The following is a 20,890-nucleotide window of genomic DNA, read 5'->3' on the forward strand; positions in this document are numbered from 1 at the left end:
AACCCAAAAAATTGCCAGAACATCATGAATTCAGAGTCACAGGATATAAAATCAGTGTGTGGAAATCTATTTCTATACACCAACAACGAAGCAACCATAAAAGAAATCAAGGAATCAATCCCATTTACAATTGCACCACATTTATTTTTGATGCATTTATTCATATCAATACAGCTGTATGCCCAGACTTGCACATTCTCTAAAGTTCTTTTAATTCCTCATAAAGTACCATTTACCCAGTTAGTGTTTTTTTTATTTAAATTATCTTTGTTATTCATTTTTACCTCTTTAATTTATATACCTGTCCCATAAAACTTGTAAGGTTTTATAAAGATAGAAAAGTATTGATAGGTCAAAGCTAAAAGAAAAGAAAAGAAAATAGGAAAATGTAATCAAAGCAAAAGTTGCACTCAGAAATATGTACCGTAAGGATTCTAGCCAGAACTTTTCAGGGAGCACTACTTCTATTGCCTGTTAATAGTTATTATAAAAACAAGAAGAAGGATGAAGTTTTAGAAGAAAGAAAGAAAGAAAGAAAGAAAGAAAGAAAGAAAGAAAGAAAGAGAAAGAAAGAAAAAGAAAGAAAGAAAGAAACATTGGTGTGAACAAAATTAACCAATTCTTTTTATAATAGTATTTCTCAGAGCCTTTAATAACGTAAATCTCCATGAGCATCTGTCAGGATCTTTGCTCCATATAACAAAGTCACAGGTTTGTTTTTTGTTTTTTGTTTTCAGGGGAAAACAAAGCTTTTTGTGGTATTTAAGACTGAGACAAATGTCTCTGTTTTAATATTCAAACAGGGGAAATAGAGTGATAGAGTAGAGAAACTCCTCAACACCATTTCTTTGATAAATTCAGTTGTATTTTGGGGTGCCTGGGTGGCTTAATCAATTAAGCATCCGACTCTTGATTTTGGCTCAGGTCATGATCTCCATGGTTGTGGGTTCGAGCCCCCCGCGCCTGGCTCCACACTGACAGTGGGAGCGTGCTTGGGATTCTCTCTCTCCCTCTATCTCTGCCCCTCCCCCGTGTGCTTGCGTGCGCTCTCTCTCTCTCTCTCTCTCTCTCTCTCTCTCTCTCTCAAAATAAGTAAATAAACTTAAAAACAAGAACATTTTAAATTCAATTGTGTTTTATGTAATGTTACATGTATAATTTTCCACCAATTTTATACGGAAATAGTTCTTTTTGCAAGCTATGTACACTTTGTAGCAGTTTGAGAAACTGGATCATAATAATAAAGTGCTGCAGAAGTGGATTTTTATTTTTCATTTTTGCACTGCGATCTGCTACACCTTTATCTGTTACAGGGTCAATTGTGGCATACAAACTGACCAGAACAAAAATCTAATAAATCTAATAGCAGGTTGTAAACTTTCAGTTAAACCTGTTTCATATGGAACACCCTAAAAGGCCTAGAGGTGGCTGTTCCTAAAGCCTACTGTTTGTGAGAATGGAAATTGGCAACAATTGCTATGGTTATTATGGTAAAAATGGGAAAAGATTACAAATAGATTTACTTGTAAATGTAAAATTTACATTTTATTGAGTAAGTTTTACTTTTTCACCAGAATTCCTGCCTTATTCGTTTGCTAAATCCAAATGGTTTGACATTGCATTTTTTGCTCAAATTTTAAAACGATAATATACTTACCACCATATCAACTTATACATGGGTCAGTAGGTAATTATAGGCAGGTAGATGATAGATAGACAGACAGATAGATAGATAGATAGATAGATAGACAGATACACACCACACTATATGTTTTGGATCCCATAAGAAAATATGTCATCTGTGATGAAATTTTCATTTCTCAGACATTTTGAAGGCATTTTTCCTTTACATGATTTATTGCTAATTGATTATTAGAACAAAATTATAGATTAAATAACAAGAACAAATTAGATCATATACCATTTTGTTTTATAAAATTCATTCCTAAATGTGTTAGATAAAAATTCAAACTTGGAAACATCTTTAAGAAGTTACTAATGGGAGGCATATACTACTTTAATACTGTGCAACTGTTTCCTACAAAATATTATTCTTTAAAACATTCCAATAAAATGACATTGGATGAAACTTGAGTAACTTAAAACTGTAAATATTTATTTTATCCCTTTTTCAGTAGTGAGGAGAAGGCTGGAAAATACTAGAGGAAAGGACTTTTACCTTTTTCAAGAAGGTTTTGTGAGGTCTTACAGAACCAACAATCTCAAATAATGGCAATCTTTACAGATCGTGCAGACATTTTAATGCATGTGAAAGATCCATTAACATATTCAAGACAGAACAAAGTATTAACATTTAAATGCTTTGAAAAATAGACTTTTAATACTGAGTTAGAAAAACAGACGTCTGTAACTCTAGTAAGTATAAAATATGTTGGCCATCTTAAAAGAAAAAGGATGTCAATTCCATTACAGCTCACATTCATTCTACTGTAGTCATACCCTTTTACCAAAACATTAATGACACATTGTTTTAAATATTATTAATATTTATATGACATTTAATGAAATGACATAGCCTTTTTATTCTATGTAAAAGATTTGAGAGATGAACAGTGAAATTTAGCAAAGAAAATTTAAGCCTTCGAACATTTAGAAACATATTAAAACAAAAAGTTCTTAATATTTTTTTGAATAATTAAGTTAAACCAAAGTTTTAAAAAAAATTTTAATAAGTTTTGTAGTCTTATAGTTATACTTATGGTTAAAGAAAAATGAACATAGTTTACAAATTAATTTTAATGTTAAAGATAAGAGCCATTGCACGTAAGAGTTATTATAGAAATTCTAACAGACTTTAACTGCTGGACATCATTGTGTTATTTGAATTAGTCCCCTGGGACCCAAAGAAAAAGCTTACAAGCAATTCATAAATGAATCTTTCTCTCTTGTGTCACACCATTTGTCCCATTGAAAACACTACTTTTCTACTTACTTATCTTGTTAAAATTAAGCCCTGGGGGGAACTTCATAGTTAACTAGTAATATTAAATTTTGAAGAAAGGAGTTCTATATTATACTTAGTATTCATCTTTTCTTCTCTCTTCTCTCTCTCTCTCCTCTCTCTCTCTCTCTAGATATATAGATATATTATATATAGTATGCATCCTAAAACAAAATAATGCAGCTATTATCTATCATGAGGAATGGACTCCATGTCCCATAACCAAAATCAGACAAAAGCTGAAGCTAAAACAATTTGTTCCTTGAAATCATGAAGACTATTTGCTAGAAATTCTTAATGATTATGTTGGCCAAGAAGTTGGAGACAATGATCCAATTAACACAAGCTTTGTTGAAAAAATATATATATGTGTGGTCTGTGTGTTTGTGTGTGTGTGTGTGTGTGTGTGTGTGTGTAATGCTCAGGATACTGAGCTTCACTATAGGGATTAACATCATAATTGGGAGTGTGGTGGTACTGATAGGACAGGTCTTAGTGACCTTACAAATGCTTTCTAGGGAATCTGAATTGTTCTGGATTATTTTCATCAGCCTTAGGTTTGTACTTCCACTTAATAAAAAGAATACATGATTCATTTGTATAGTAACAGAATGGAACTAGCATTCCAACAGGGTTTCCTTATGGGTCATTATTATCTTTCACAATCTGGGTGGCCCTCTAGTAAGATACGGTTTTCCTCTAATATGGTTATCACATGGTCAACTTCCTCACTTTCTCCTCATTGGATCTCCTATGATCAAGCTAAACTTTTATTATGATTATTGTTACGGAGGCAGGAAAATGACCATTAAAAGTATTGGTTTTGCCTTGATAGTTTAAACTGGATCGTTCCTAGTAATCCAGTTTGCTGAAACTTTTTGTAAATCCAGAACTGTGCACATATAAGTCATCCTCCTGAGAGATTTTAGCAGTAATCAATATAAAAATCAAATTTGATGAACATAATACAAAATAATTTCTTTATGCTCTATGGTTAAATGAATGGGATGGTAAATACTTTCAGGATATAGTTATAATATAGAATGTTTAATATGACTGTAATTAAGTGAAAGTCTTCTTTTCTCTTTGTATAGCCAATCGGTGCTTTGAACCCAAAGAGAGCTTGTGTTTATGCAGAACGTTATGAGACATGGGAAGATGATCAAAGCCCCCCTACCATTAATAACACATTACTCAACAGCAACATCTACCTTATCCTGCTTGTTCGAATTGTGAGTATCTTCATTAAATTACTATACTTGTTATGTGTTTTAAAACAAAGGTTAGAGACCAGTGAAGTAGAAACGAGAGATTTCAAACTCTAGCAAGACCTGAATCCTTTTTGAAAATAAGTTTTCTCATTTGCAAAATCGGGTTAGGAAGATAGATTATTGTGAGCTTCTTAAGCCTAAACCAGTTATGAAAGGAACCAGACTCCTGGAGTGCATCCTTAATATCCACTGTTTCCTTTGTCCACTGAATGGTCGCAAGCTGGCACTCTCCCCGGCCCTCTCAGTCTTGCTTCTTGGACAGTGTACCTCAAGAACAATTTCTAAATGTTTGAAAGTCTTCTTTCTGTTATTTTTTTATTTCTCCTAACTCATTAAGGGCTCTCTGATCTTTCCAAATACATACCACATAGACACGCACACATACACATACATACGTAACATGCATGCACACGTATGCCATCCATGCAAGCTTCCTTGCCATCCCCACCAACCTTGCAGTTACGTTCTCCTCCCTGCATAGTCACATGTAAACACAGCTTCCACTGAACTGCATTGTGCTAGGCTCATCTCTGCTCATCACATCTCATTCAGTCTTTAACCTGGCTATTCAGCTTCCACACCCATCACTTCACTGAATTGTTGTTGCAGAAGTCACAAGTTATGGTTCCCATCTCATACCGTGATCTATCTGAATGAAGCATTTGGCATCATTGTTCACTTTCTTCTTCTTGAAAGTCTTCCCTTCCATGGTTCCTTAGACAATATCCTCTCCTGGTTTATCTCCTACCATCCTAACTGCCCTGCCCAGTCTCATGCTCGGTATTTTTTCTCAGTGTTTCTGGTCCCCAGAATTTTTCTGTATACTTTATCCGGGCTATGCCATTCAATTATAAGCTAACGACTTCCAGCTTCTGTCTTCATTGCAAGCATTTCTCTTGGGCTCCCAACCTTTATTTTCAAGTGCCTACTGGATATTTCTACCTGAACATCTCATAATACCATAAACACCATTTCCAAAAGTGAATTTCTCATCTCCTCACAAACCTGTTGTGGTTCTTCCTGTATTCCAACCTAAATAAATGATGTGATCGCTCACAGAGTTAACATGATCTAGATATTTTCTCTGTTTTTGGCAGCCTGCTACATCAATCAGATATCACATCAGATAGGTTCTATCAGCTAAATTCTCCGCAGTCTCCTTTCTCTATTAACCCTGGCATTCCTTAGTTTAAGTTCCCATTATTTCTCATCTAGATTACTGCAGAAAGCCCTTAACAAATCTCTTGCCTTTCGTCTTGCCTTCTTCAATCCTGTCTAGTAAGAGCAGTTACTGGAGTCAGATGGTCTGATTTTTTTTAAATTTTTTTAAGGTTGTTTATTTTTGACAAAGATAGAGTGCAAGCATGAGCTGGGGAGGGGCAGAGAGAGAGGGAGACACAGAATGGCTCCAGGCTCTAAGCTGTCAGCACAGAGCCTGACGCAATGCTTGAACTCATGGACTGTGAGATCATGACCTGGGCCGAAGTCAGAGACGCTTAACTGACTGAGACATCCAGGGCGCCCCCCCCCCCTTTTTTTTTTTACTATAAGCACCAAGGAGTATTATGGAATGCTAACCCAAATCTGTAAATAAATATAGTCAACAATGTCTTCTCTCCTTACCAAAATATAGCTCAGACCACTCTTTTTCATGAGACAGATTTGCCTCAGAAGCACATCAGTAAAGTAGCCTACATGAAAATGTGTGTACCTGGAACCGCATCTTCTATTTTCAAAGATTTTTTTTTCTCTGCCTAAATGACAGCTTTAGTTTGGAGGTCTTTCTCAAACATTCTCTCTGTTATGGGGACAAATTGAACTCACCACAAATATAGTATGAGTATCTTTTAAGTAGCTTGGAAATCACTGATAGGTAATATGCTGTAATTACTCTTATTACAAAAAAAGATTTGTCAGAATTATGACCCAGTTTAACTTAACACAAATTTTATATTTTTTATAATCTTAAAGCAGTATGAGTAGTTTTAAAAAGTTAAGTTTAACTAACCTATGAGAAAATAAACCCAAATCTTATTTTAAAAATAAACTCTGGGGGCGCCTGGGTGGCTCAGTCGGTTAAGCGTCCCACTTCAGCTCAGGTCACGATCTCACGGTCTGGGAGTTCGAGCCCCGCGTCGGGCTCTGGGCTGATGGCTCAGAGCCTGGAGCCTGCTTCCGATTCTGTGTCTCCCTCTCTCTCTGCCCCTCCCCCGTTCATGCTCTGTCTCTCTCTGTCTCTGTCTCAAAAATAAATAAACGTTAAAAAAAATTTAAAAAAAATAAACTCTGTAATTATAACTAAAGAAAAATACATAAAACTGTTTTTAGCCCAAAGGTATTGTCTAATTTTCTAAAGGTTTACCTTAATTACGTGAACTCAGATTCTTTTATAAAAATGTTTCTGAGCTGTTTCTTTTTTTTTTTCCTGAGCTAACAGTTTCTTAAGAAATATTTTTTAACTCTAGCACTTTTAAAGAATAACAATTTCTATTTCTTTATTTTCTGTTAATTTTTGAGGAATATGAGATTTAAATAGGTGCCCATTTACCCCTATAAACCAATCAGAACAGAGTACCTTGGTTTATGGGTTGTAATCATTTTTTAATACACTCCAGATGTAGGGAAATACTTCACACTCACAAAAGAGTTAAAGGCTTTTCTGAATTACAGACACACAAATATATTGAGGACTTATAGCTTCTATCCTGTAATGTCAGCCACAGGTCAAAACAAAACACAGAAACACAAAAAATTACCAGTCAAGATTTCAAGGAGCTGGTGTCCTTTACAAGGGACATAAAATATGTTCTTATTTGATTTGGGCTCACAAATAGGCAGACCGGAAAACAAAAAGGCTAATAAATTCTCTGATCACCAAATGGTGAGACCATGAAACCAAATTCTCAGTCATTACCACCACCAGTGGGAAATTATTGGATTAGCAGTGCATGTTACAAATGTTATAATAAAAATATCAGCAAAGGGGTTAAAAAAAACCTAGAGAAAAAGTGTGTCAGTAAGTTAAAGTTATATTTGCTGCTTAGAATTCACTCTACAGAGCAAGAAAAGGGATACTGGGCTTAAGCAACCCTTGAGATATACCTCCTGTGTATTTGGCTTCATAGAGTTCATTCTCAAAGGGACTTCCAAAACTGTTAGAAAAGGAAGTTTTTAGAAGCAGTGAAACCAGAGGTATTCATCCTGGGAGGTCTTTTCCTATCACCTTGGGTTCCATCAGGGACAGTCATTGCTGTAGTGAGCACTGCCATAAGGAGAGTGAGACACCTTTCTCAGGTATTTTGGTGATAAAAAAAAATCAGGAATCATTTCAGAAAGGACATTTCAACTGGTTGTTTGAGATTTAATTGAGATTATATATGTGATATTATTTTGAAATACATAAATTGGTATTGGTGGTTTCTGTGTGATCAAATTAGACTGAAGCCAGATTTAGAAGACTTATTTGTGTGAATCTGTAAAAATACTTGCTATCAACAGCTTGGTTTAGGTTAACAATCTTGTATCTCCAATAAAGCTAAATACTTCCTCAAGACATAAATGATAATTCATCCTTGAATTGATTTATTATTCCAGTGAAATGGAGTACAAATTTGAATCTGTACAAGAGTATGGCAGAAATTCTATGCACATTCATTCTACACATCCGCTTCTAGTATTACCTATAATAGTGCTGCACCATGGAAATAGAATGCAAGTCACTTATGTAATTTGAAATTTTAGTAGCCACATTGAAGAGTAAAAGAAGTAGGTGAAATTAATTTTAACAAACATATTTGTTAACCCAGTATATTCAAAGTGTTACAATTTCAACACTTAACCAACATAAAAATTTTTAATGATGTATTTTACTTTTGGGGGCTACTAAGTCTTTGAAATCCAGAATGTCTTTTATATTTAGAGCACATTCAGTTTGAACGAGCCATAGTTCAGGTACTCAGGAGTCACACGTTGAAGTGCCTACTGTATTGGACAGAACAGACCTATAGGACTGCTTTTATGGGGACTCGTTTAGCTGACACATCTTATGTCACGCTGTTATAAATAGAAGTATCCTGGTCTAATAGCTTAGTAAGTGTTTAACCTAATGGCCCAGGGAATTGTGGTTTCCTCACTCCTATCCCATGGAGTTTAAGAAGTAGAAAATGCATTAAGATTCATGTCGCTAAGACTTTGTTCAAAAAAAACAAAACACAGGTGAAAGTATTTGCCCTTTACCTTTCAAGTCTTTTGGACCCAAAGTCATTAAACTCATTATTTGTTTCAATCAGTTTATTGAGTACAACGATAATAACTGCTTTAAGATGCTAATCAACTACATATCTCATTACTTTAAATTTAAAATATTATTTTAGACAAACTAACAGTGAAGTCACTTGTCTGAATTACCAGACTCTGTAAAGCTTATTCCTTGATAGCAGCCATTGGGCAAATGATGAATTAACTATTATGGTGGAGTCTGGAGTTTCCCCAGATACTAACCAGCATAAAGGCACACTTAATTTGGAATGTTTTACTTTAAATCTTATCCTGAACATATAGTGTATAACATATACACAAAGTAATTAAATCTTACTCTCTGACCTTTACGTCCCTCAGTAACCTATTCAACCTTCCAATTCACTATATTCCACCTACATATTCAAATCTCATTTGTCTAATATTTAATCATAATCTTTAAGGAAGTTAAATAGGTTGTGCAAAAAAAGTTCACTTATAAATTAGTTGTTTGGAATTTGGGACTTTTAAAATAAATTATGGTTTTTTTTGGAAAGCCTACCCAAGAGCCTGTTCACACCATACTATATCTTTAAAAGTGTATCTTCTAGTGAAGAAATAGTGGAAACACTTTTGCAGGTATTGTAATTAAAACCCAAAAGATTAATGCTACTGAATATATTGTTATGTAAGTTTCAGGTATACACCTTTATGATTTGACATCTGTATTCCCTACATAGTCTAGTTACCATCCACCACCACACAGTTGACCCTCTTCACCCATTTCACCCACCACCCAAACCCTTTCCCCACTGGGAACCACTAGTCTGTTCTTTGTATCTACGAATTGTTTTTGTTTTATTTCATGTGTTCATTTGTTTTGCTTGTAGGTTCCATATGAGTGAAATCTTTGTCCTTCCTTATCTGATTTACTTTGCTTAGCATGTAATACACTCAAGGTCTATCCATATTATTACAAAGGGCAAGATTTCATTCATTTTTATAGGCTGAGTAGTAGTCTACTGTGTAAATGTACCTCAACTTCCTTATGCACACATCTGTCAATGGACACTTAAGTAGTTTCCATGTCTTCATTATTGTAAATTATAATACTACAATGAACATACGAGTACATGTATCTTTGCAAATTGGTCTCTTTGTATTCTTTAGACAATACCCAGAAATAGAATAGTTGGGTCATATTATAGTTCTATTAATAACTTTTTGAGGAAGCTCCATAAGATTGGAATTTTAATCAAACGCCTGATTTATAATAAGTATGTAGGTTAGTTACAGAGTCTTTTTGAAGATTCTAAAGATACATCTAGATTCATTTGAAAGCAATGTGAGAAAATAAACTTGTAGAGTTAAACAATGCACAATACAAGTAACGGTTCCTCCATTTCCTAGAATGTAATGCTGAATTTCTCAAATGTAAAATGGGAACCATTATACCTACTCTGAAGGATAATCATGAGGACTGAATTAACTGAGATAATACAGTGCTGAGGACAGAAGGGTGCCTCAGTAAGCTCTTATTTCCCTTCCCTTTGATCTTTATTATGCTTTGTGTCACTTCAAGATATACACCTCTTCTTTGGTATAGTTATGTACCAAACCCTACCCATTACCCATGAATGGGATTTGCTTCAAATGAAATGAAAGGAAGGAAAAGAAGGCAGGTACGGGGGGAGAGGGACTTGAGAAAGACTTACGAGATTATGGAGCAAATATTATAGAAGACAGAAAATAAAGGGGTTGAGTGAAGAGAAGAGAAACAGGGAACAGAGTTAGATTGCCCAGTATGGAATTGATCGTCTGTAATCATTGAAAGGCAAGAAAGGTTGTTAGTAGTATCTTTGCAGGGGATAAAAGTGATGATAAAATTCAGTGGGACAGGTATTACCCAGCACAGGCCTAGCTAGTTTGGTTTTCTAGTACTAAAGCAGTGTTGGAAGATAGGAAGTGATCTTAGGGTAGATGTAGTTAGGAGAAGGAGGAATGCTATCAACCATTAGTATTGCAGGACCTAATAGGAAGTTCGTAAAGCCCAAGAAATGCCAGCATTTAATTTCTGAAATTTCTACTTAATATTTATTCATTTGTACATCTTGCAAACAGAAAGCTTTTCTAGTAATGATAAATCATCTACTGTGGTAATGTATATGTGGAAAATGGTCAAATCAGCATATTAGGTGAAAAAATATAAAAGTTTCTTAAGCTTCATATACCACTTAATCCTCTATGTTAGCCTAAATGGAAAAAGAAAAGCCTTCCACTGTGCCTTGAACATAATAAGGAAACACATGGGAAAAGGTAATCTCCACGGTAATCAGAGCTTGAAAGATCAATACTCACTTAGAAACAAATAGGTTATCAATTTCTATTCGTACTCGACCACTGTTGCAGCTGGAGGCCTTCAGGAATAATGACAATATTTGTCAGTAATGTACTATGTGACCCTAAAACAGTTGTTAATCAGATCTTTTTAAAAGCTACTTAAAACTGTGGAATGTGGCATTCAGTATTCTCCGCTTTTGGGTGCCACCAGTTTCATAGACTTCATGACCAGAAACAAAGTAATTCTCTAATTTCACGTTTCTTTTTGCTATGCCCATCTGGGCTATTCTTGACATACCTTTGTTAAGGTTTGAAAACAGGAAGGACTTTATCATTTATGTCAGGATAGAGATCAGCTTTTAGTGGCTGATGATAAAAAGTTAAGGTTTTTGCACGTATGAATGGTCTTTGCCCACTTCAGTGTAATAGGTTAAAATTGTAGAGACAAGTCCCATCCCTGTAAATTAATCCCTGCCTATGGCCCACAAAGAAAAACAAAAAATAAAAGCACATTGGCATCCTAGAATAATGAAGAAGTGGATTCTGAAGTTACTTTTTTTATAATCTTTTTTTTTTTATATTTGTTTCTGAGAGAGAGCAAGCAAGCAGAGGAAGGGGAGAGAGAGAGGGGACAGAGGATCCCAAGCAGGCTCTGCACTGACAGCAGAGAGCCTGATGAGGGACTCAAACCCACAAACGGCGAGACCATGACCTAAGCCAAAGTTGGACACTCAACCGACTAAGTCACTCGGGTGCCCCTATTTATATTTTGAGAGATAGAGAGAAAGAGGGCAGGGAAGGGCAGAGAGAGAGGGAGACCGAGAATCCCAAGCAGGCTCCACACTGTCAGCAGGAGCCCAAAGTGGGGCTCCATCCGTGAACCGAGAGATCATGACCTGAGCCGTGATCAACAGCCTGACGCTTGAGCCATCCAGGTGCCCCTGAAGAAACATTTATGAAACACAAACCATGAGCCAAGCACAATACTTGGTGCTAAGGATGCAGAGATGAATGAGGCCTAAGGCACTAAGAGTCTGGTCAGGTTGTCTGGTGAACTGGCGGTCTGGTATGAGGCCCAGCAGTGAATACTCGACACGGTGCATAAAGCTGTTGTCATTTTTATAACTCTGTGTCAGGTGAGCCACTCCAAGCTTTCCCAATATTATCTCATTGTATTTAATTCCCATAATTATCCCCAAGGTGTTGTCCTTCCCAATTAACACAGATGAAGGAACCGAAGCATAGTTATTTAACATCGCTACGTAAGGTTAAATAACTTGCCTAAAAGAAGGAAATGGTGTGTTCTACCAAGATTCAGATTTAGACCTGTCATTTTTCATTCCGTTTACCATTGCTACTTCTAGACTTGTTTTGATCCCTACTTTAATTAATGTAATTTAGTGATAAGCTACACCACATTAATTACCTAATGTTTAATAGTGAGTTAAAAATCTACAAAGCAAATTAATTAGTGAAGGTCATCTCAAAAAATTTTTCTTCCTAACTTAATTTCAGTGACATCAATTTGTCTTTCATGTCACTTAAAATCTTAAACAGCAATACGGACTTCCTGCATGCCTATCTGATTTACAGGTGAATCAGTAATACCGTCCTCTATTTATTGTTATATCATTCTTCATCCAATATCTTTGATCATACTTTTCTATCATCCAATACTGAACATAAAATATTGCTGATATGTTACAAACTTATAACACTGATGACATCTAGCCACACTAAATTTCAGGAGGAGACTGAGGACAATGAGTGTTTGTAGCTGTTGCCTTACAGCTAACGGCAACAAGAGACGTTCAAAGGGGCAAAGTCATGCTTTGTAGACATACAAGAATTAAGAGGGATTATATGTTAAAGAAAAATAACCGTTTAGGAAAATGTTGTGGAGGTTTCTTAGCATTATTGAACCTAGGGGTGATATGTCATTCCTCCTAGACTTAAGGAAGAATCAAACCACAGAAAAAGAAATGTATATTTATCTGTGTTATGCCTGTAGTTAAAACTAAGAAAGCCTTGGTAAGAATGAATGTCATTTAGGGGCGCCTGGGTGGCGCAGTCGGTTAAGCGTCCGACTTCAGCCAGGTCACGATCTCGCGGTCCGTGAGTTCGAGCCCCGCGTCAGGCTCTGGGCTGATGGCTCAGAGCCTGGAGCCTGTTTCCGATTCTGTGTCTCCCTCTCTCTCTGCCCCTCCCCCGTTCATGCTCTGTCTCTCTCTGTCCCAAAAAAATAAATAAACGTTGAAAAAAAATTTTTTTAAAGAATGAATGTCATTTAATCTTTTAAAATTCAGAAATGGGTGCCTGGGTGGCTCAGTCGATTAAGCGTCCTACTTCGGCTCAGGTCATGATCTCACGGTTCGTGGGTTCGGGCCCCACGTCAGGCTGTGTGCTGACAGCTCAGAGCCTGGAGCCTGCTTCGGATTCTGTGTCTCCCTCTCTCTCTGCCCCTCCCATGCTCATGCTCTGTCTCCCTCTGTCTCTCAAAAACAAATAAACATTAAGATAAAGTAAAAAAAATAAATTTCAGAAACAAATTTAATGACATCAGAAATAATGTCTTTCTCCCAACACAAAAACTACACACAAAAAAAATTACAATTAAATGATTAGGACTGTGGATAGTTATCCCTAGGTTTTCTGCCATGGGAACATGTACTGGGTGGCAGACACTGTTTTTGTGAGGTAATAATGACACAATACCAAAAGGACTCGAGTTTAGTCTTATTTGCACTTAATTTTATTTCATTCATTTCTTTGCCAGGTTATACATTGAGCAACTTCTATGTACCAGGAATTGTTCTAAGTGTTGGAGATAAAACAGTAAACATGACAGATATGGAATCTGTTCATGTGGGGGAGGGGGTGATAGACAAGTTACAAATCACTTAAAAATAGTGTGACAAGTGTTCCAGTGATGTATTTAGAAAATATAGGTTGTATATTTTCATACAACCTATATTCATACAACCTGTATTTTCATACTGGAGATCTTGGCAAATCAAGGAAAGTCAGGAGAAAATGACATCTTGGCTGAGACATAAAGGATAGAAAGAACTTAGTCAAGTAAGGATGGTGAGGGAAAGGAATAAATTGGTACCAGGCAGAGGAAACATCACCTACAAGGGACAGGAAGTGAGAACAATGTGGCACAACCTTAGAATATGAAGAAAGGAAGAGGAAAGATAAGTTTCCAGATCATTCAGGACCTTTTAAGACAACTAAATAGTTTTAGACTTTCTCCTAAGCCATCGAAGGATTTTTAAGCAGAACTTTGCATTTTAAAAAAGATCATCAGACCGTAATATGTACAAGTACTTTAGTGGACTTTCATAGGTAATCTAAGGTGGCCATTCCCTACCCAATTCCACAGTGCAGTGAACAGTGCCGGAGTGGTTTTCTTATTATGTATGGCCTTAGTTATTAGAAAGAAATTCAGAGTTATAAACTAATAATAATGCAAAGTCATTCATCATTAAATCGTAGAGCACTAGTATTCCATCATCTTATGGGTCAGAAGACTGAAGCCCAAGAAGCAAAATGGACTGACATTTTGTGACAAGTGCCTCAGCAGCCCAGTCAGGCCCAGACGGGTACCTCCTGACTCCCGGATGTAGGCATCTTTCCAGGTCCCTGCACTGTTCCGACCTCGTGAGGGTTTCAAAGACAATCCTTTTTTATTTCGGGTGAAACAAGGGCAGTTGTGTTCAGAAAGGTCAAATTCCTCATTCTTCTTTTTGCTCAGGAACCTTTCACAACCTTCTTCCTCAATGCAAATGATGGAAAATTTGACCATCCAGATCGAACCTTCTCATCGGTTGCAAGGTCATGGAGAACCAGTCAGAGAGATACTTCTGATGTCAAGGTGGGCTCTTTTATTTGTTGATACTAATTTAATTTCAAAAGTGCTGAAATCTTGATTTTTTAATTTAATTGGCTATATAAGACATTTTATACTACAGTTTTCTTCCATCGTACTTTAAAGTCACGTGGCACATCTAACCTAAAAGGAAACGAGAGGAAATAATCATGAGCATCACAGAAAATGATTCAGAATTCATTTATGTTATTCAGTTAAGGTATTTTCGTTATTTCAAGAAATTCCTATCTAATTTAGATCGAATAATCTGGAGATGGAAAGAAAAGGCCATAAATTGCTTTTCCTGCTGTTAACTCAATATTTGGCCCATTCCATAAAACACAGCAGGAATTGGATTTGACCTTAATGTGTCATATTGTTATAGCTTGCCCAGCTTTGGGTTTAGGTAGCCTGGGGCAATTAATAAAGCATTAATGACAAGACCCATTTAAAATGTAGGCTTTTCGGGGCGCCTGGGTGGCGCAGTCGGTTAAGCGTCCGACTTCAGCCAGGTCACGATCTCGCGGTCCGTGAGTTCGAGCCCCGCGTCGGGCTCTGGGCTGACGGCTCAGAGCCTGGAGCCCGTTTCCGATTCTGTGTCTCCCTCTCTCTCTGCCCCTCGCCCGTTCATGCTCTGTCTCTCTCTGTCCCAAAAATAAATAAACGTTGAAAAAAAAATTAAAAAAAGAAAAATAATAAAATAAAATGTAGGCTTTTCTGTACAGCCTTAGCTTTTACTTGACTGTGCCTGGGGATACTATGCGACAATACACATTAGATTAAACCAACACACACACGATACTGAGGAACAGCCAGGGAGCAGAGTAATTTTACAGTTGTTACTACTTAACTATTGTTAAATACAAAGATTTGTTATTCATTTACATAGGCTTTTGTTTAAGAAAAAGAAAGGTTGTATTCAAAACAATAAAATACATTTGTTCTCTCATTTTTTTCTCTGATAATGAGATACGGTCAGGTTATTGCATAGGTATATGTGTTTCTTATCCTAAGCCCTCTTTCTTCAAGGCACATTTTTCCCCATCACTGCCACTCATATTGTTAGAAAAAAAAAATATTATGGTATTATTACACTTAAGGTCTTAATCCAACAAAAGGCAGTGAACTAAAGTCAAAATTTTCATATTTTTGCTTATCTATTGCAAACATTTTTAACAAGGCAATTACAACCTTATGGAACTGTAAGAAAACTGGATGAGTACAAGTTTGCTCAGTTCTTTTCAAAAGTGGAAAACAAACAAAATGGATCTAACAAGTGTGTAGCTAATCCATACATTTTGTTTATTGCTATCAAAGATAATTCGGAGCTGTATCCACATTGTATCAGATTTTTTTCACGTGAAAATGCCTGCTCACTCTTATTAGACATCATCACAAAAAAGAAAATTGGCTTTTCAGCCTAATTCAAAGATCTACCCTTACAAACCTACTCACAGATCAGTTAATCACTCTAATTTACATAGTTTTAGACTTATTTTCTAGCCTGAGAACTTTATTGATGCTTCTTATCACCAAAAATATCTCACCAAGTTACAGGTCAGTCTCTGATGACCAATGTTCATACCAGGCTTTTCCCTTTTAAAACTGCTAGGATTTCTCCCGGCACATTCCTGTTGTAGAACTTTTAAGAAATGCATACATTTTGTTACCATTGTGTTGCTTTGGTTCCTGGGGCTCACATCACCAATGATAGTGGCCATCACTATCTGGGGAGGTTTTTCTCTTTTTTTATCCTCAAGCAGCTGTGCTGAATACAAACAGGACCTATTCCCCCAACCCTGGACTTAATTAGTTCATAACAAGCTCATTTCCCCAGGTTGACATTCCATGGATTTTCCCATCTTCCATTCCCTTTCATACTTTATGATAGGTGTACCTTGAATATCTTTCCATATAGATCCTTTCTTTTTAAAGGCTGCACATTGCGCACACACACAATAATTTATTTCGACAATCTCCTGTTTATAGATAGCTTGTCTTTCTCTCTGATTGTTACTGTTAAACACAAGGCTGTAGTAAACAGCCTTGCAAAGTCATCTTGATGTATATATGTATGTACATGGTATATATGTAAAGGCTAATTTCTACTAATGGCTAAATGGCTATACACACTTTTAATTTTGAAAGATATTGCCAAAGCATTATTCACAGAGATGGTAATTCACTCCCTAGAGCAGTGTGTGAGGATGCCTCCTTCCCCACAGCCCCCCCTCATCACTATTTTAATAAATGGTGTAATTTTTGCTAATCCGGTGAGTGAAAATAGAGTTGTCTTTGTTTGGGCTTGCATGTCATTAATTATGAGTGAAACTGAGGATTTTGCATATATTTATTGACCTGTAAACTTACTCCAGTCTTTTCCCATTTTTCAGTTGGGTCATATGTCTTTTTCTTATTGATTTGAAAAAGATCTTTGAAATTGCATCAAGTTGCATTACAAGTATGTTTTCTCAGTCTTTTTGTTGTGCTGTATTTCAGGTGTGTGTGTGTGTGTGTCCAAATGTATCAGTCTTTCCATTTATAGCTGTCAGAGTTTGAGGGTCCTCATCAAGGAAAAGTTAGAGAAGTTTTTTGGCAATACTGGTAGTAACTTGAGGTTTTCTACATTCATGTTTAAATACACTGATCAAAGCGCACAGTATTTTTTTTTCCCTCTAAAATAATACTTCATTTAGCAGGGAAGAATATGTTACCAAGAGCAATAATAGCTTTTCTAACCGGGTGTTAAAAACCTAAGCTTTTGATTTCTTATCCCCAAGCTGTTAAATAAAGCATTGGATATAAATTTAAGGAACTGCAGTTCCATTTGTGAAGAAAAGTATGTCTGCTGTATTTACTTAGATAATCGTTTAAGAAAGAACTAGAATAGAGTAGATGGCTTTATTCTGTCTCTCTTTATTAAGATCATTCTCTTCCTGTGATAATGAATACAAGCTGGGCACAGATGGAGTGTTGGTGAAGTGACCTTTCAGGAGCCAGTTCCCCTGAGTTAAGTCAGACTAGTTAGTTTTTTATTTATTTATTTTATTTCCCTTTTCTATAGTAGTCTTGGTAACACTGACATTCAACTTACTGGAGTTCTTACACTAAGATTCCTTAATGCCTTCAAAAGTTGTTATATTACTTTTGAATAGCTATGTAGATGTCAGAAAAGGTAGCTGTGACAAAATGTCATTAAGGTGACATAGTGTAAATTAATACAGTTAATGGAGGTGCTCACCACTGACTCATTGACCCATTATGAGCTCTTGTGGAATTAACGGATGCCAGGGCATCAATCTTTTGAAAAAAAGGGAAAAAAGAGATGGCAGCTTTAAAACCTTGCAGTGAATTATATTAGAAAAGTGAAAACGTCTGGGTTGGATTTGATTTCTCTAGGAAGCCATATAATGGTATGCTCTCTCAGCAAAATATATTAAACTGAAATGTCAGATTTGATGCAATAGGTATACAATTATGATAGTGTTAATAGTGGTCTTCTATCACTCTAAGACATACTTTCAAGTCCAATTTCTCAGCAGCTTGAACTTGTCATAAGCTTGTAAATTAGAAATTGTGTTTGAGGATATTTTCTTATTATTGACAGAATGCATATAACACTATTAACTGTACCACGGGGCTTTAGTGTAGCTGTTAAAATAAACCAGAAATCACATTTGCAGACACATAATGCCTGTTATAATATTCATCTTGCCATTTCTTGAGTAATATTTGGTGTCTTTCTGTACTGTTTTTCATTTAGGAAATCTTAAGCTACTTGGACTCTTTCCTTAAAGAGAAGCTGATTAACAGAAACCTAGCAAGGGGACGAGAGTAAACAGAAGAGCCTTTATGTGAAGTAGGCAACATAGTGCCGAAAGTACCTCTGAAGGAGCACACTTAGAAGTTACGATAGTAGAGTTCATTCTTTTCGAATGGTTCTCCATAGTTTTTAAACATGCTTCTTGGTTAGTTATTTGACACAGTCTTCAAAACATCCCTTTGAAATAGCTATCACGATTCTCGTTTTGTAAAGAAGGTTCAGAGATATTAAGTGGCCTGCCTAAGTTCACACAGTGGGGAAGGAGGAAGCCAGAAGTAGCACTGAGGTCTATTCAGTTCTTTGCAGTGTGTATTCATTGGATGGCAGGCTGCCGTGATTTTCCTGCATATGATCATATAACCACATCCAACCGCTTTAACTAGTTTGGGATAATTGGACCATCAAGGTTTACTTTAATCATTTATTGCTGTGTAACAAAACACCCCAAACCTTAGTGCCTTAAAAAAAAAAAACTTACAACCCTTTATTTCCCCAGAGTTCTGCAGTCAGAATAGGGTTCGTCATGTACAGCTTGTCTCTGGTTCACCTGGGGTCAACTGGGGTGTCTTGTCTGAGTCTGGAGGATTCAAGCTGACTTTACTCACTTATCTGTTGCTTTAGCAAGAATGGCTGGAACAGCTAGGGCCTGGCTGGTCCTCTTTCTTTACATAGTCTTTCTAAGAAAATCACACTTTCTTTCATGGGGGTTGCTACCAAAAGGTTGAAAAAAATGGGAACTGCAAGGCTACTTCATGCCTAGGCTTAAAACTCCAATAGTGTTGGGGCACCTGGGTGACTCAGTCAGTTAAGCGTCCAACTCTTGATTTCAGGTCAGGTCATGATCTCATGGTTCCTGAGTTCAAGCCTCATATTGGGTTCTGTGCTGACAGCATGGAGCCTGCTTGGGATTCTCTCTACACTCCCCTCTCTCTGCCCCTCCCCCACTTGCACTCTCTCTCTCTCTCTCTCTTTCTCTCTCTCTCTCTCTTTCTCTCTCTCTCTCTCTTTCAAAATAAATAAATAAACTTAAAAATAAAAAAAGTCACTTAGTGTTACCCCTATAGCATTCTGTTGGTCAAAACAAGTCACAGGATGAGCCCAAATGAACTTTGCTTCCTGGTGAGATAAGTAGTGAAGTCACATTACAAGAAGACATGGTGGTTAGAAGGATTTTTGTGACCATCTCTGCAAACAGTCTACTAAGGTCCTCTCTCCGATCACAGTTCACATTCCTCCTAAATGCAAAATATAATCAGCTTGTTAGCTACATCAGGCTCAAAATCTCGTATCTCATGGTCTATATTAGGTCCAGATACAGATAAGGTGGAGAAATTCCTAATTAGGATACCTGGAAACTAGAAATACAGCTTTTCTGTCCCATGTACACTCAGCATATGATGGTGAGTCAGAAACAGGTGAACCTCAACAGACTCTGTTCCAAAGGAGGGGATGTGGGAGTTAGATAGCAGTGGCTGGTTCGTAGGGATTGCAGCCAGGCACGTGTGGTCAGTTTCCTAGACTGTGGGGATGGGTCCTCTGGGACCTTGGCTTCGCCCTCTGAATCAGTTTTCTTTTCCATAAGAGATAGCCCTTGTTTGCAGCTCAGTGGCTTTCTCTAAATGATTATAGAAAGTTGGGACCAGGTCACCTTCAGCCTCCTTTAAAATTCTGTGCACTTGGTATATATCAAATTATAGTTCATTATTAAGAAAAAGCTTTCACTCAAAACTCATTTTGAGATAGGATCCTTTCTACTTCTGCACATGAGTTAAGATGCTATTTATAATGCCCTTAAGATTCTTAGAATCCCTCTGTGTAGCTGAATTAATTGGTCTACACTCCACCACCTTGAATTTTGCTGAGCTCGGGTATAAGGTGGGATACAGCCACGCCCTTTCCCCTCTGGCCATATTTGATTTGCAGCACTTTGTAATGGACCTTTGTTCTGAACCTGTTTCTTATTTTGAGAATCTTTTGGCATCAGAATACATTGTCCTAGGCCCTTATATCTCCCCAAAATATTGCTTTAAAACTGAGCTGTTTCTTCCTTAGCTCAGAATACCTTATCCATAGACCATTCAAAGAAGCCAGTGGCCACTTTCAGCATCCTGCCTGCAAATCTCCTAAACCAGAGCACAAGTTCATTAGATGCTTTTTCTCTTATTTTTGAAATTATTGCAAGAAACAGTCTTGTTAATTTTCCACCACCATGTAACACCGGTTGCTTTTCTCCTGCTTGCTGATTGATCTTCCAGACTCTACCCAGTCTCCTCACGGCCTTTGCAGCCTCTGTCTCCTTCCTGGTTGATGCCAGTGCCATGTTTGAGTTTTTATTACTTCGCACTCCACTCCCAGGCATCAATTTCAGTTTCCATTATCTATTACTG

General features: G+C 36.8%; 1 protein-coding gene across 1 annotated transcript in view; it reads left to right on the plus strand.

The window, feature by feature from the left end:
• The window catches only part of NBEA (neurobeachin), a 694,460-nt gene that overhangs the window by 602,148 nt on the left and 71,422 nt on the right, over positions 1–20,890 (plus strand). Inside the window, 4 exon segments of the mRNA XM_030309029.1 lie at positions 4,057–4,136; positions 4,138–4,185; positions 9,651–9,660; positions 14,567–14,686. Of these exon segments, the coding sequence (XP_030164889.1) occupies positions 4,057–4,136; positions 4,138–4,185; positions 9,651–9,660; positions 14,567–14,686 (258 nt within the window).

Source organism: Lynx canadensis, chromosome A1, assembly GCF_007474595.2.
Source record: "Lynx canadensis isolate LIC74 chromosome A1, mLynCan4.pri.v2, whole genome shotgun sequence".
NCBI classification, from domain to species: domain Eukaryota; kingdom Metazoa; phylum Chordata; class Mammalia; order Carnivora; family Felidae; genus Lynx; species Lynx canadensis.